The sequence below is a fragment of the Arvicola amphibius genome, chromosome 7 (genome assembly GCF_903992535.2).
Source record: "Arvicola amphibius chromosome 7, mArvAmp1.2, whole genome shotgun sequence".
Classification (NCBI taxonomy): Eukaryota; Metazoa; Chordata; class Mammalia; order Rodentia; family Cricetidae; genus Arvicola; species Arvicola amphibius.
The window spans coordinates 50,926,283-50,943,629 of NC_052053.1; the positions used below are offsets into that span (position 1 = coordinate 50,926,283).

The 17,347-nt window shown below is 52.7% G+C and overlaps 1 protein-coding gene across 2 annotated transcripts; it reads right to left on the bottom strand.

Annotated features, from left to right (window-relative positions):
* Positions 1-8,338: 8,338 nt before the first annotated feature.
* Slc2a8 (solute carrier family 2 member 8) lies at positions 8,339-16,603 on the bottom strand. 2 transcript variants are annotated; one of them, XM_038337808.1, is made up of 10 exons: positions 16,497-16,603; positions 16,260-16,422; positions 15,917-16,123; positions 14,763-14,862; positions 12,427-12,626; positions 11,658-11,723; positions 11,417-11,525; positions 10,832-11,005; positions 10,327-10,472; positions 8,339-9,066 (listed from the first exon to the last, which is right to left on the bottom strand). In XM_038337808.1, exons 1-10 carry the CDS (start codon positions 16,550-16,552, stop codon positions 8,929-8,931), a joined length of 1,359 nt encoding a protein of 452 aa, XP_038193736.1. In that variant the 5' UTR covers positions 16,553-16,603; the 3' UTR covers positions 8,339-8,928. The 2 variants fall into 2 exon arrangements, with proteins under 2 accessions (XP_038193736.1, XP_038193735.1); XM_038337807.1 differs by having other exon boundaries at positions 11,658-11,801.
* Positions 16,604-17,347: the final 744 nt, after the last annotated feature.

Consider the following 17,347-nt stretch of genomic DNA (forward strand, 5'->3'; position numbering starts at 1 on the left):
CCAGTGAGCTTGACTTTTTTGGATGGGGAGTAATTTTTTCTTTGGGGATGTTCATTGTGGCCATGGTAGCAGAATCTATGGGGCACAGGGTATAACCAGGAGTGGAGGGTGCTTTTATTTTTAGATCTATGATGCGGTTAGGCTGCCATGAAGAATCTTGCTCTATTATTGAGGCAGAACAAAGACAACATTGCTTGGAAGAACAGTCTGCTTTAACCACTGAGCCATTTCTCCAGCCACCCCCTCCCCCCGTGTGCATTTTTCAGATGCACAGGCATCTGGGTCACATCAATTGACAGTGACAACATGTAAGGGAAAACATGCTATGTGGGCATAAGGGTGACTAGTTTTCCTGCCTCATGAGTTTTTTCCAGTCAATACAAATCATGTATTTTGAGGAAGATGCAACTTTCTAGAAAATGCTGCACAGGTTATGGCGCGTGCATTTTTGCAGTTGACCTTCATTTGGTTTCAGCACTAGCAGTTTACAGCCATCCCAAACTGCCGAGCATGTTCGCTGTACACATACATGCTGGCACAGACCAAAGTCCCACCCAGCCGCCCCAGGGAATGGGAAGGAGGTGCTGGAAGAGAAGCCTATGAAGCCTGTCTGCTTCCTGTGGTCATGAAGGGGGAGGCTCAGCTGGCAAGGTTGCTGGGTGCTTGGGCTACAGGTCAGTTTTTTGGCCATCTAGTCTCAGACAAATATACTACTGAGGGGCCAGGGTTCTTTTCCTAGTACCCGTATGGCAGTTCTCAACTAACTAGTTTTCAGTAGTTTTGGCACAGATAACGTGCAAGTCAATCACCAAAAAAGCAAAGTTACACCCCTTGGCTGGTGGTGGCACAAGCCTTTAATCCCAGCATTCAAGACAAGTGGATTGCTTGAGTTTGTGCTGTTAATACAGAAGCTCTGTCTTGAAAAGCTAAAAATATAAACTCCCAATGTTCAACACTGGGAGTCATAACTTAGGTTCAGTGGAAGGGGGATGGATGATCTTCAAAAGGTTAAGGTGTTGCTTTTTCAAGACAGTGTAATTGTGCCTCAGTCCTGGAACTCAACCTGGCTGAGTCACGACTTAGCTGGTTTTAGGATTCTGTGGGTAAGCCAGTTGGTAGTACAATGCCTCCCATGTAGTTATGGGTGCTTAGAAATACGTTCTATTTAGTGCTCTGGAGGAAGTGGCTGAAAATTATGTTGCCAGTGGGTAACTGTCTAGCATGTCTTTTATATCACTGTGAGTGACTGTGACCTGAGTCGGGCACGTGGGAGACAGAACAAGCTGCCTCCTGGCACAGGCCATAGTTTTGGCTATTTTGGACGCTGAAATAGGAATTTCTTAAATAATGAGGCCACTGAACAATGTCGAAAAGATTAAAAAGGGTTGGGGTAGAGGTGGCTTGGCAGAGCACTGGCTCTTCAGCCAGAGGACCTGGATTCCATTCCCAGCAGACATGACTGTTCAATAATGCTGATGCCCTCTTGGCATCTGAGGGCATGTATGTACATGGACATGCATATGATGCACATAAATGCAAGGGTTAACTTAATTTTAAGTCTTCTGCAGTGCCTGAGTTTGTATCCTAACACTAGTGACTAAAACACCTGTAATTCCAGTCCTTATACACTTGACACCTCTGCTGTGTGGGTACCGGCACATATGGTGCATTCATTCGCACAGACAAAATTTTTTTTAAGAGGATGGGGCAAATTCAAGTACTAAAAACCAACAAAACCCAAATACACGGGCTAGAAATAGCTACAGGGAATGTGGCACTAACCTCAGACTTCTGACTAAAGACTTAAAACAAGCACATTGAGGATGTCCGCTTCTTTTTTGGCCTCAAAAGTTTTGGCTGCTAAGAGGCTGAACCTGCCCTCGAAGTGTCCCGTGTTCCAGGCATCCCTAGCTGCCTCCCCCGGGGCGGAAGGCTAAGTCGCCCTGGATAAAGTCTCGGCACCGGACAACAGGCAGTTATGTATGCAGAGATCACTCGGGCGTACTTAAATTCCCCAGATCCCACTCTTCGCTCAGACCGCTCGTAGAAACTTTGTTCTGGTTGGGGCCACTGCGCACCACAGTGGGCAAACAACTGCACAGCTCTCCGTCCCGCACAGAGGGCGCACCTGACGCCATCGCCTGCGAGCACCTCCCCGGACGGACCGCCTAACCTGGAGTCAGGCGGGCGCGCCAGAAGGACGTCACTTCCGGCCACGCGCAGCTCAGCAAGTCTCGGTGCGTCTGTTCCTCTGCAGTCTCCTCCCGGCCGCCGGGACTGTGGCCCTTTTTGCCTCGTGTGGTGTGTTTCACAGAGAAGCTCCGCAATGCCCGTGCTTGCTTCCGGAGTCCATCCTGAGAACTCCGCATCTTCCAGGAGCGCCAGGATCCGGATGCGGAACCCGGGACAGGGAGCGACCGGGCCGCCAGGGATGCCGGGAAGGGTGCTTATGCTGTCAGTGGGCACCGACGATAAAGGCTGCTTCAGTGGACTTTTCCACAGAACCGATGCCATTTCTTCTCAAGCAAGTGTTTGGTGGAGCGTGGTCCGGGTGGCTTAGGAAGGGAGAACTACCATTTCGATGAGAGCAGCTTGGACTCACGCCGTTCTGCTGACCTGCCATGCTCTGCCGGCAGGATGAGCTCTGGAGCCCAGGGCGTCATCGTTTTTTCTGCTTGGGATCGAGGCAGTCCAAAGAGTATCACACCTCCGCTAGTGTTGACCGTGTTCACGGCTCCAAGGCCTAGTAGCAGCTAACTCCTGTAAGGGCCAGGTTTCCTGTCTTAGTCCTGTGATCTCACTTTCGGCCGCCGGGAGGTAGTAGAGCGCTTCAGGTGTCAGATGACGTCATTCTGCATATGGCTATTTAGCGGGTGCTAGGCCATTCCTGCGCTCTGCAGAAACCAGGATTTGCCCACGTTATTCTGGGGATGGTAGTGTGGATGTGTTAAGGGGTAGTTGACATTTGTGGGAAGTGCAGATTTCTACCCCGGGTTGCATAAAGCTGTGTCTGCTGCAGCTCTTCTCTGGGGATGGCTATCTGCCCCTCTCCATGGCTTTGTTCTTACGGTGTTGACATGGGCTCCCGGGAGTGTGGGGGCAGGTGCAGGACTGTCTGATGGAACTGGCCCTTCGTTTCTCAAAATTTATACTCTGAGGGGAGGGTTCCAGAGACTGGACACCTTAGGGAATGTATGGGCTCCCCAAAGCACTGGCATCTAGAAGTGGGTGGTGGTAGTCTGAAGGTGGAGAGTAAAACAGGAGACAGGGTTGAGACACTTCAAACCCCAGGCGAAGCTTGGTAGTGTATATCTGGAATCCCAGTACAGCGGGGCAAGAGACCTAAGGCAGAAGGATTGGGAGTTCAAGGCCAGCTTGGTTTACAGAGTGAAGCCCTTCCTTGAAAACTCCCTTTCAAGTGTCCATTTATGATACATCCCTGAGTTTCACACTGACGTTGCATGTGGCTCCCTACCACACCTCCATCAGCTGCTGTGGACCCAGCACTGACCATGCCCTCCTCCGTTCCTCAGCACCACGTCATTTAAAGGTAAATAATTAGCCCAGAGAAGATGTAATGGTCCAGGCCACACGGCAGTGGGCAGTACACTAGAATTTGAATTTTGCACATTGAATTAGCCTTTCCCTGTGCCGCCTGGCTCCTCCCCCAGATTATAGAGAGTACAGTTTGGAGCCACGATGACATGGCCTACATGTTAAATCACCTCTCTGATGGTGTATGTGCCCGACCTCTACTCTTGCCTTCTGGTCTTTCACTAGTCCATTGACAGAGGTTGGACAATGGCCAGGCTACAGTCTGAGGCTAAGAATGGGTGTAGCAGGCCATTTGATGCTTCAGCCCCTGGGGCCTGATGTATTGAGCCAGACAGCTTCCCTAGCATAGTCACGTCCGTACCTGTCTGAGGTCCTACTCCATGGCCTGACTCCCTGAGAACTGACTTGGTCATGGAGGGAAGGCCTTTCTTAGACAGCCCACTGCAGCTTATCAAGATGGAGAAGTTGCCCTGACAGTGTGCACCTTACCAACAAGCACACCTGTAAGGTTTCATACTGTGAAGGTTTATTCAGACATCTGTTCTCTTACTGTTACCCCTTCACGTCCACCCTCACCCTCAGCGCCCCTCGCCTCTACTTCCTTTATCAGCGTTCCCTTGCTTCCCCATCCATCTCTACCATTGTCCTTTATCCCCCTTTATTCCCATCTGTTGTTAGTCTCCTCCCTCCCCATTTTCAATGAATCTATATATGGCACCTGAATTCTCAATAAAGAGACTGGAAGCAACGTAAATGTGGAATATGGAATTGATTTAAGTTCTCTATTTAATACAGAGTTGACTTAAGTACTGATATACACTGGGATAATTGTACATCCAGCAAATATTTGAGCATCTATGCTTGCCAGGCACCATGTCAGCGTGGTGATTACAGGTACTGATGGTGGGCCGAATATATACACATACCTCCTTTCTTCCCTGTCAGATCCCCCTGAAATGACATTGGCGGTGTATAAATAGAAGCAAATCTATAGTGCATCGGGGAGGTGTGTGTGTTGCGTTGGGAGACTGATGCCAGGTACTATAATGCAGCCTGCGGTTCTTCACTCCTAAGCGTAAGCATGGACAAAACACGTCAGATATGTGAGATAAATCAGCTGTTTGAGATGAGCCAGGATAACCAGATCAACTCATCGGAGGAGAAATCAGAAAATAGAAGATGGCTTTCAGAAAGTTAGAACCTATAGCTTGCTTTATAGCAGTAAATAAGCATTTTAGACATGGAACCACTGCTGATGGGATGGGAGACTTTGGAAGTCAAAGCAGCTTGTAAAATACACTTAGCACATGTCCAGCAAAACCACTCCACACAAGATATGTCTCCATGCCCCCAGTTATAGCTCCAAACCGGAAGTAACTAAGTGCCTAGTGATGATCTTAGAAATACGGGAAATGAATTGGTTATGCACCTAAGCACATGAATGAATCCGAAGGCGCTGTGCTACATTAAAGATGCCAGGTACACAGGCCTCAAACTATGATTACCTCCACAAAATTCCCTAGAAAGCCTAACAGCGCACAGGGTACTGGTTTCCAGGGTCACAGATGCAGGGAGGTGACACTGGACAGGGATATGGAAGTGTCCTGTCCTTGAGTGTGGTGGTGGTCCCTAACTACAGTTTGCTATGAATCATTAGATTTTATACTTAGATTTTATATTGCTGGATTTTGCCTATGTAAATCATGCCTTAATCTGATTCTCTCTCTCCCCTCTTCCCCCCTCCCCCCCTCCTCCCTCCCCCTCTCTCCCTCCCTCCCCCTCCCTTTCCCTCTCCCTCTCTCTCTCTCTGGGTTTCTCTAGCCCTGGCTGTTCTGGAACTCACTCTGTAGACCAGGCTGGCCTTGTATTCAAAGATCTGCCTGCCTCTGCCTCCCCAGCGCTGAGACTAATGGCGTGCACCGCCACTGCCTGACTCTATCTGATTTTAAATGGTGAAAATGTATATCCTTAGAAAAGACATTCATCCCCTTAAACAGCATAAGACGGTGCTATGAAGGCACAGAGAACAAGAAAAAAGGGCTGAGGAGCTGGCTCCGTCAGTAGAGTGCTTACTCTGCAGGCCTGAGATCTGAGTCTGGGTCCCCAGCACCCACACTACAGCTGGACACGGTCACTGGTCAGCAGCAGTGGCATTTCCTGAGTCTTGTGCGTGCATGCCTGGGGGCTGGAGTCGCACTGTCAGCACTCCGGGCCACCAGCTTGCTGACTCTGCACGTTAGGCCTCCTTGGCCCCTTGCAACGACTCTGTACGCCCGTCTCTCTGTACATCCTGTCTCTCTGTTCACCCTGTCCCTTTGTACACCTTGTCTCTCTGTACACCCCACATGCATTCTGGGTCACACCACCCAACCTTGGCTATGTCACTCACAGAAGAGTATGTCATCCACTAGGAGACAGTGTGGTCTCATAATCAATAGACTGAAAAGTATTAGAATTGTTTTAAAGCATGACTAGCAAAGCAAAAATATTTGTAGAAGAGAGCAAAACAGCAAAGACAAAAAGGTGAGTGCCAGAGGATAGTGGGCGTGGTTTGCATGCCTGGAATTCACCATCTGGGATTAAATTTGAAGCCAACCTAGGCTGTTACAGAGCTAGAACTTGTCTCCATAGCCTCCCTGCGAAAGAATCTTCAGTGGAAAAAAAGAGAAAAAGCATCAACCAGGAAGAACAGTGTCCACTAAACTGGGACGGAGCGGGAACGGCGTCCACCTGACAGCTGGGATGAAGCGGGAACGGCACAGAAACGACGTGCACTGGACAGTCTTGACAGCAGGAGAATGGTGTCCTGACAGAGCATGAGGGGACAGGGAAGCCAAGGGCTGGGGCAGGAGAATCAAGAGGTAAGAGATGGACTACAGAATTGAGACTGTCCCCAAAATAAAAAAGAAAACCCTCACCGACATCACTAGATTTACAGTTATATTCTTTCTTGCCCAGCTTTGACGACCAAGCTTGTGAAATCTGCAGCAGGATTCTACCTGCAGGATCAGCTGGCAAGACTTCCCATCAGCCTGCAGGCCTTACCAGACACCTGGGGTTGGCAAGGATGGCTGAGTGGGTGAAGGCTGAGAAACCTGGGACCTTTAAAAGCTGACCTCTGACCTTCAGACGTGAACTCTGACATAACTGCCTCGCCGTAAATAAATCTAAAACACACACACACACACAAAAAAAAACCCCACAAAAAAACCCACAAAAAACAACTCCAGGGGCTGGAGGGGTGCTCGGTCAGTAAAGTGGTCTCTGTATGAGTGTGAGGACCGCACTGAGATCCCAGCACGTCCACAGAAAGCCAGGCATGAGGGCTGGCAAGACGACTCTGTCCAGGGTCAGGACCCGCATGGTGCAAGCAGAGAACCAACTCCTGCGGGCTGTTCTGATCTTCACTTGTGTGCTGTGGCTCACACAGTCCCACAGAATAAAACTCAGTCTTCAAAGCTGGAACGGCAGCATGTGCCTGGTAGGCGGGGCAGACACATGGATCCCTGGTCCATGAACTTCAGGTTCTGTGAGGCCCTGTCTCAAAACATTCAGGGGATGGGTTGGAGAAGTGATGACTTAACCTATACTGCCCTTGCAGGGGACCAGACTTCTCTTCCCAGCCCCCACGTCAGGCAGCTCACAGCTGCCTATAACCCCATCTCTAGAGGATCAAATGCTTCTGGCCTCTGTAGGTACCGACAGGATGGACAGACAGACAGACACACACACACCAGCACATACACACATTCATACATTACACCCCCACACAAAAATAAAAAAGAAAATAAAGATGGCACCCGACGGCTGGTAGGTGCAGCAGGTGTGAGAGTGTTTGGCTGGCTAACGTGATGTGAGCCAGGCTCTGAGCTCAATCTCCAGTGACAGAAAAAGAAAAGTGTCTGGGCAGAACCATCACTTGAGGGTGGCAGCTTTTCAGGATTTGGGGACAGCCTATCGCCATCACACCTGGTGGCCTGAGACAAAAACCCTGGGATACCAAAGGGCCGTCGTTCTGTGAAGATTTCAGCAAACTAATTGGGCTCCAAGGAGCAAGGAACATTTGTCCCAACAGTTCACTGATTGAAAACTTAGGACCACAGCTTTTCAAGTTGGTCAGAAAGAACAGAATGGCATTTAGTAAGCTGAGGCAGGAGGATTGCAGTGGGTCCCAGGCCAGCCTGGAATACTAATAGGTTGTAGGCTAGCCTGTGTTACATTGTGAGTCACTATCTTAAAAAACAACAAAGCCAGGTGTGCTGGGCACACCTTTAATCTCAGCAGTCAGACCTCTTTATGGTCTGTATCCAGGGCAGCCACAGCTACCGTGAGACCCTGTCTTTAACAAAACAAAACAAAACATCAAAAGGAGAGTCCACTAGCACCAACAGTGCAAAGGAGGGCTAGTTAGTAGGATGGGGAAAACTACAATGGTTTTTTTTCAACACAGGTTTCTCTGTGTTGCTTTGGAGCCTGTCCTGGACTCAAACTCACAGAGATCCGCCTGCCCCTGCCTCCTGAGTGCTGGGATTAAAGGTGTGCGCCACCACCGCCCGGCAAGCCTGCTGTTTTGAATGACTGACAGTGAAAGAGTGGGTGTCAGAGAGAGCCATAGTCCTAACTGGGTTACCGCTGGAGAGGGCAGCTTCTCCGTGAGAGGAAAGTGCCAGCAGAAGACTGGCAGCTGCAGAAATCATGCTAACTCCACCTGCCCTCCACTTACTCCAGTGAGTAAGTACTGAGTCGTGATATAAGCGCCTACAAGACTTCTGGCTCCACGAAGTTAATCAGAAAGAGGCTTTTTATTTTCTGAAACAAAACAAGATTTGGTGGCTAATGACTCAGGACACTGAGCCCAGGAAAGCGCTGGAAAGAACCTGTGAGTGACGGGTGAGCTGACCCCAGGTGAATCCACAGCCCCTCTGGGCAGGGCCGAGGAGGGCTCGGTTGACTGCAACATTCTCTTCTCCATCTGGGCTCATTCAAAGAGGTCGCAGCCTTGTTTCTGAGCCCAACTTTTATGTAGCCAAAGTCCTTTCTGATCCCACAGTCAGGTGTGAGGCATAGGCGGGGGCTTAGGACCCAGGAGCCAAAAGATCCCCAGCCAGCAAACAGGAGCTGCCTCAGATGCTTCTGTCTGAGGAAGAAGACCAAAGGTGACTGCACAGCTCCTCAGATGGCCTGTTGTGTGCAGCAGGCTGAAGAGACTAGATCCAGAATCTAGAGAACCTCAGGATGGACAAAGAGGGGCTCTGATGCCTGAGGACTTGGGGTGCTCCAGGCTCAAACTGAGGTGTGGCTCAGCTACATGCCACTGTACTCCTGCAACCCAGAGCTAAGCCAGCTCAGGGCTGCCAGCACAGAAAGGGGCTGTCACCGTCCCTCGAAGTAGGCTGTGATTTGTTCCAGAGTCCTGCCCTTAGTCTCGGGGACAAAGGTCAACGTGAAAAGAACACTGAGGATACAGAAGGCAGCGGTGAGCCAGAAGGCTCCGTAGGGCTTGAGGATCGCCTGCAGAGAGGAAAGGCACACGTGGGGGTGGAGAGGTCAACAGGCCCCATACAAGTCAGGAGCACCCTGACCGCAGCCTGCCCTGCCAGGCCTATCATGGCTCTGCAGACCCAGCTGTGTGCGTGGTAGCTCACTGTCACCCAAGGTGATGTTTGTGGGAAACTGAGGCTCATGGTAATGTAGTGACTGCCCTGAGAGCAGAAGTGTCAAGGAACAGTTAGGCTCCCGTTTCTGGGCATCCCAGGCCTATAGCCACCTGCGCCTCTCCAGTGTCCCAGCTACAAGTGAGTTCTCTGTGTGGTGAGGAAGGGGAACTGTTGCTCTTGAGAGGGTGAGGGTGAGTCTGTGACCTTGTAGGTGGCAGAGCAGAGTCCTTGCAGGAGAGGTCACCGGGTGAGCCTTCTTCAGCTTTGACAGGCTGCTCCCCGGGTCACTGCTGGGTCTGTCATATCCTGGGCCCATACCTACCTTCCCTCAGGTCCTCTGCTGCCTGCTCCCTCCTACATTCCATGGCGAACCTCTGCCTGCCTTCCTCTGGGTTTTCTGGGCAGCCCCGTCTGTCTGAGCACGTTTTTGGCTAGCTGGGTGTCCACGCCACCCATTACCTTCCTGGCACTTGTCATGAAAGGGACCCTGTTCAGTTGTTGCTTTCCCTGCTGCCTTAAACAGGCCTGGGCATGGCACATGCTAGGAGACAGGGAGGGCACCAGCGACCGAACAGATGGCCTGCTTATCTGGACCAGAAGTTCTCTCTCGTGGCGAGGAAGCTGGCAGGCAGCAGCCCTATGAGCATCAGCGGACGCAGAGGGAAATAAAGGCTGAGTGGAACTGGCACGCCTTTCAGCCTAAGAAAGTACTGCTAGGTGTCCACACTTCTAGCTCAGGACCATGCTAAAAGGTTAAGCAGTACACAAGGCCACACACAGGGTAGCAGCCCCCACCCTCTCTGTGCATGTGTGTGTCTCAGAGCTCAGGCCTGTCTATTTTTCTTATAGATATGAATCATGGGTTTCTGGCCTGTGTACCTGACATTCATTAATGTGGAAGGCTGGCCATAGTATCCTTACCCCAACACAGATGGAAGACTTAGGGGATCATGGACCAGGTTCCTATTTTGGTTTAGCCTTTGGCTCCACTTCACTCCTGAGATGGCTGTGTCTAAGCCATTAGGGACCTCAGCTTACACCCAGGGTCATGGGCAGGGAATCTCTGAAAATGCCTTTGCTGACAGCCCAAGGGAAGGCACGCGTCTGCACTCACCATAACGCTGCTGAACGCTTTTGTCACCATAAAGGCCATGAACCAGTTGGTGAGGACACAGACACCAGTAGCCACACCCTTGACATGCAGAGGGAAGATCTCGGACATGAGGAGCCAGGGGATGGGTCCCCAGCCCACTGCAAAGCCTGTGGGAGCAAGGCAGTGTTCAGGCACACATGCCGGGCTCCTGCACCACGCTTCCTAGCCTGTGGGCCTTAGGGGTTCTACCAGCCCTCAACCCTGCGCGGAGGCCTTGGGCCAGTCCCTTCCCATTTTAGACTTCAGGACAAGGATGGGACCTGCTTGCAAGTTGTCATGGAGATTATGTGAAAGAATTTTGCCCCGTGCCCAGCACATGGTCAGAGCCGCATGCACAGATGTCATGCTTCCTGGGGCAGAAGGGCAAAGTCAAGCAAAACAAGATATGAAGCTGAGAGTTCCAGAACTCGGCATGGTGGGCTACAGGGACAACAGCCCCACCCACATCCCTCGAGTCCCTTCCTACCAGCAATGAAGAGGCACATGCTGCCTACAGCCAGCCAGGCCAGCCCCACGTGGACGTCAACAGGCTCCGCAGAGATGGGCACCAGGAGACTCACATGGGAGGAGTTGCTGGGGCCACTCTGGGTCAGCTTGAAGTAGGTACCAAAGGCACTCATGCTGAATACCATGACCACACCTGCAGGAAGGGCTCAGGCTAGGCCGGACACGGGGGACATGGCTTAGAGGGCAGCGTGGCCACCCTGAGAGAGGAAGGCCAGGTTTAGCAGTCTCAGCTTGGCCATGGTAGCCCAACTGGATAGCACCCCCTACTGTGCTTTGGCCCTCTGACCTCAGTAAATACCGGGATGTTCCTGAGTGTTCTCTCACCCACAGAAGCAGGAACAGCAATCACAGTGTTCAACCCTTGTAACCACAGCAGCCTTCACAGATGCCAGTGGGCACCATGAATGTGTGGGCAGAAGCTACTGCCCAGGACCTGACCCCACTGCAGCCCTTCCCCAGTTCAGAGTGGGAAAAGGAGGCTTGGGGACAGATGGTCCCTTTGCCACCTCCCTGGGGAGACCGAGCTCTCCTGCTCAGGCCTCACCTGACAAGGCCAGAAGTAGTCTCCGCCCCGCTCTGTCCATGATGAGGGCGGCCACAGCAGTGAAGAGGACTTGGATGATGCCCACAGTGACGGAGGCCAGGCTGCTGTCCTGGGAGAGGGGAGAAGCTGGCTTGCTAGAGTCCCTCCCTCCCTCTGGCTGTGAGCCGGGTCAAAAAGCCCCAGGCTCCGGGAGGCTAATTCACACATGTGGCATGAAGCAGGCTGGGCAGAGGCCTCTTACCTTGAACTTGGCCTCCTCAAAGATGGTCTTGGCATAGAACATGATGGCATTGACCCCGGAGAGCTGCTGGAAGGCCATGAGGGAAATGCCTATGGCGAGGGGCTTGTAGACGCCCGGGCGCCTCAGCACAGCCAGCTGGAAGCCCTGCCACCAAAATGGCTCATCAGTGTCCTCCCCCCTGACCCAAGGACCCTTCTCTCAGCCCAGAAGCCTAAGTGCAGGGAATTGAGCCTCAGCTTGCTGGCCCCACCACACCCGTGGCCTTGAGTGTGCAGACAGGCCCCTGCAGCCCCCTCAGTGGGAGGGGAGGTGGAAGGCTCACACTCCAGCACTCGGGGGAAGAATCCTGTGCCCGAGTCCAAGCACGTGTGTGTGTTCAGAGCTCAGCTCCACCTGGCAGGGGCAGAGCTCTTCCTGCAGCCATCTGCAGAGACCTCAGCGTCACCATGAGGTGAGGACCATCATTGTACAGATAAAGGAACTGAGACTCAAAGACGGTCAGGTCACACTACAGCAAAGTGTCTGCGTGCCATTGGTCTGAAGACTCCCTGCCTGTGGTTTCCGCTAAGTGATGAAGCCCTCACCCGCTTCCCTTCGCTGGCCTGGCCTTTCACTTGTTGGGACAGCAGGAGCTAAAGTGGGGCTCAAGCTGGCCCTCCAGCTGCTCAGGCAAGGCAGCAAGGTCCTCAGCAAGGGTGGAGGGGTGCTGCCACTCAGTGTGTAGCCTTAAGAACAGGCTATGCTTTCTGCCCTGCTCTCAGTCTCTCACCTGGTGCTCAACCCCAACGGGGGGCTCTTCCCAGCCTTCCTCAGAGCCCCACAGGAACCGAAGGGCAGCCATGGCCTCCTGGTGCTGGTGTTGAGTCAGGAGGAAGCGTGGGGTCTCAGGCATAAAGCACATGAGCAGCAGCATGAGAGTGGGGGGCACACAGCCCAGCACGGCCAGCCAGCGCCACTCTAGGACCCAGCCTGCAAAGGCAGACATCACAGCCAGAGAGAGCTAGCCCCTTGCTAGCCCTGAGACTCGCTCCAATGGTGGGCCCATCACTGCCTCTGCCCAGCTGCTGGGCTAAAGAGACTGTTGCTACTAGGAATGTTCCACCAGGACACCATTAGGTGACATCTGTTGAGGGAAATACAGATGGACTGCACATAAGAAATAAAATAGTAACAGCTGAAAGATGCCAACTGCCAAGTCATGTCTTGTAGCCATGGTAACATATCACAGTACACTGCCATGGCAATGCTGGTGTAAACCAGTCACGTCAAGGCATGGATGGATACTGTAAAATACTTGACAATGGTTAGGAATGACCGCTATTGCTTTGATGTATTTACTACGCGTATACTTTTAATTCTTAGTTTATCTGTGTGAGTGTGTGTGTATGCACTCATGCATGAGCGTGGAAGCATTGAGTGTGCATTGCTGTCCACCTTACTCCTTGGTCAGGAGTCTTCCATTAAACCTGGAGCTGGGCTGGTGGTCAGCAGGCCCCAGCATCCTCTTGTCTCGCCCTACCACAACACCGGGAATTATAGGAACTCATGATTGTACTTAGCGTCTTATGTGGGCTCTGGAGATTTGAACTCAGGTCCTCACGCTTGAGCAGCAAGCTCTCCTACTAACTGAACTATTTCCCAACCCCTATGCTATACTTTTATCATAATTTTATTATATTATTCAACTCTTTTATGTGTGTTAGACTGAATGAGAATGGGCCCTATGTGCTCATATGTCTGAACACTCGGCCCCAGTTGATGGAACTATCTGGGAAGGAACGGGAGGTGTGGCCTGGTTGGAGGAGGTGTGTCACTGGGCACAGCTTTGAGGTTTAATAAGCCTTTGCCACTCCCAGCTAGCTCTCTGCCGTGGCTTCAGTGCCATGGCTACCTGCCTGCTGCCACGCTCCCCACTGTGATGGCCATGGATACTCTGGAACCAAGCACCTCAAATTACAAGTTTACTTTTGTAAGCTGCCTTGACCATGGTGTTTTGTCATAGCGATGTAAAGTGAACTAAGCTGAGCACGGTAATCCTCAGGAGGCAGAGGCAGGCGGATCTATAAATTCAAGGTCAGCCTGGTCATCAGAGAGTTCCAGGACAGCCAGAGTTACACAGAGAGACCCTGTCTTGAAAACAAAAAAAAACCCAACCAACCAACCAAACAAACAAAAAGTGCATGCATGATGCATGATACAACATGCGTGTGGAGGTCAGAGGACAGCCTGCAAGGGTGAGTCTGCGACAGCAATAAGGTCCCACAAACCATTCCACAACATCTCGTGACTGGGGCATTATTGCCACTTTGTGGTGTCACATCCAACTCATCCCAGGGGTGAAAAGGACAGGACCAGATCAATGTAAGGCAGTGTGGCAAAGACACTGACTGTCTCCAGACCCCAGTGCCCAGTAGGTGCTCTGGTCACTGTGGGACTCCTGAGGCAGTCAGGCTGCAGAGAAGACACTGAAGAGCCGGGATGGTAAGGGAGTTAAAAAAAGAAGACTAAGACTGTGTGGGGTCTACTGTAAAAATCCCGTATGTACACCCCAGGCTAGGTAACCACAGCCTGTCAGCCACCCACCCCCCATGGCTCTCACTGGGGATGGGCTATCAGCTACCGGGCACTGCTCTTACTCTCCCCCTACCGGAGGGGCCCGTTTAGGGATGGGGAACTGAGGCTCTCAGGGGCAGTGGGACTTGGCCAAAGTCACACAGCAGGTGGTAGGTGTGTCAGCTCCGCCCCTCAGGGACTCTGGGAACAGCCTTCTACCCGTGACATTCTGCTGACTGCCAACCCAGTGATAACAGGCTGAAACTCCAGTTCTCCCAGGCAGGGAGCTAAAGCATTTCCCAAATCCAGCCCCTCCTGCGCTGGAACTCAGTCCTTCCAGTGCAGTGGCTTCTGTGACAATGAAGAAGCCTCCTGCTCTACTTCTCCCAGACTCAGATACCAGACCCTCACACACCAAGCTCCCAGGAGTGGGACTGAGAACCTGGCATCTTGGCTGGTAGCACAGGGCAAACTCCTACCCTCTATAAACCTCAGTTTCCAAAGCAGCCACGTATCCATGAACGGGGATCAAAAGACAGCATGCAAATCTACCTGCCACATAGGCCAAGAGGATGCCGGTGACAACCATCAACTGCACACAGGAGCCGAGCAGTCCTCGGACGGCTGGGTAGGCAATTTCCGAGATATAGACCTGTGGGGAGTTAAGGTGAGACTTCACTTGGGCTCTTTCAACAGAAGGGTCTAACTGTACTGCTTCAGAGCGACACCCTATCTTCTGCAGACTTTTAGAGGATCGTGGGTAATGGTGGCTGCTGTGTGTGAGCAAGGGGAGAGAGGAGTGCACAGAACTTCCCTATTTTATTTTCTGAGATTGAGTTTCATGTAGCCCAGGCTAACCTCCAACGAGCTGAGGATAACTATGAACTCCTGATCTTTATGTACGTAGCCCTTAAGTCCTGGGACTGCAGGCATGTGCCGTCAGGCCCAGCTCAGTACATGCTTAATATGCACAGATGTGAGTTAGAACAAACGACTTCTCCCTTGCTGGCCAGCTCCAGGTGCTACCCAGGACACTGAAAGTCCAGCCTAATTCTACCAGGGGCTCCCATCGCTTCTTTAAAGCTCAGGGATCACTAGGCATCATCCATACTTCTAGATTATTCTATACCTTATGCCCATGACTAATCTAGTTTAAAAAAGAAAAAAAAAACAGCCTACAGATCTACAGTTTCCCTCTCCTCCCGCTCCCTCACACTTCCCACAGGGGCAGAGACTAAGCATGTGGCCACAGAGACGAGGAAGGGACGGGTGGGCATGCAAGCCTGTGGCTGCAGGGTGCTGGTGATCTCAGTTACCAGGGTCCAAGACCTCCTGGGGGCCATGCCTGGACCAGCAACTTCTTGTGCAAAGGCATCACTACCACCTCAGGAATAAGTCTCAGTACACAGGGAGCGTACAGGCTCACAGAGGAGCCTGTGCCCAGGTAAAGGATCCCGGCGTGTGGGTCAGGGGCTGGCTGCAAGCAGTGAAGGGAGCGAGAAGTCTGTCCCAGGGACAAAAAGAACAGAACTGCTAACATGAAAACGGGGTATAGTCAGTCATAACTGTTAAGTATACAGGGATTTCATCATTTGTGCAGTAAAAGAGGCACAGCTAAGGGCAATGCTGACGGTGAGGAACAGCTCCACTGCTGACTCGCTGCCCTCTGCCTGGCAAAGGTCATCTAGAAGGCCCAAACCACTCACCGGTGCCACGAGTGAGGCGACTCCGCAAGCCAGGCCAGTGAGGAGGCGGCCTCCGAGCAGCATCCACACGTTCCAGGCGGCGGTGATGACCGCAAAGCCGGTCACGAAGGGCACGGTGCAGAGCAGGAGGCTCAGCTTGCGCCCCGCTCGGTCCACGAGCCAGCCGCCCAGTACGCCCCCTGCCGCAGCGCCCAGGGTCACGATGGCCTGGGGACCCGGACGGGCTGAGGAGGAGGCCACCAGGGCCCATGGTCCACGATCCCTCCACCCCACGCCCCGCAGCCTCAGAAGAGAATGAGGAGGACCCTGGGGTGCGGCAGAGAGTGGGGGACCCGGGGCTCACCCCGAACCAGGAGGCCGCATCGTCTCCGAGGCGTAAGGCGGGGGGCGCAGTGCGCTGCAGGCTGGGGATGGCGGGGGAGCTGTAGCCGAGCGCGTAGCCGAAGCTGAGCGGGCCCAGGGCGGCGGCGAAGGCGGCGAGGAAGACCCGGCGGCCGCGGGGAACGCTGCGGGTACAAGGCGGGGCGTGAGCGGCGCCGCGGGGCGTGAGGGAGAGGCCGCAGACCCCCGGGGTCCGCACCTGGCGTCCGGGGGCCGCAAGAGCGGCAGCGTCTCCTCTGGGTCCTCGGGCGACATGCCGGCGGCAGCAGAGTACCCGCGAACTGTCGCAGCTCGGGCGAGCGCGGCCTCGGCGGCAGGCGGGGCCAATGACGCCAGGACCCGCCCCCAGCCGGAGCTGACCAATGGAAGCACAGAGCCGGTTGCAAAGCTGACTGGACCCAAATTACGCCCCCGCGGCCCAGGTACGGGTGGGGGGAGCTTGTTGGCAAGATTGTCCAATTGGATTGTAGGATGAGTCTGGAGGCGTGGCCAGCAGGCCTAGGACTGAGCTAGCCAATGAAGATGGAGAAGATTGTTTGGGTGTTTTAGATGTTTATTTCTTAACATCGATCCTGGGCGGAGGTGACAGGTCAGAAGTAAGCTTGGTTTTCTCCTTCCACCATGTGGATTAGGTCGTTGGGATCGAACTGATGTCGTTAGGCTTGGGGCAAGCACCTTTACCAGCAACCAGCAGGCCCATGTTTTGATGGTTTCATTTGTTTTTATTCTTTATTTTTCTTTTAGTCTTTTTTTAAAAATCTTTTGATACGGAATTTCTCTGTTTAACAGTCTTGGCTGTCCTGGAACTCCCTCTGTAGGTCAGGCTGGCCTCTAACTCACAAAGAGATCCACCTGCCTCTGCCTCCCAAGTGCTGGGATTAAAGGTGCGCCACCACTTTCCAGCCTATTTTAAACATCTTTATTTGTGTGTTTTGCTTACATATATATATGCGTGCCCCACGCGTGCCTGGTGCTTGCGGTGGTTAGAAGGCAGCATCGGATCCTCTGAAACTGGAGTTACAGATTGTTGTGAGCCACCATGCACAGGTG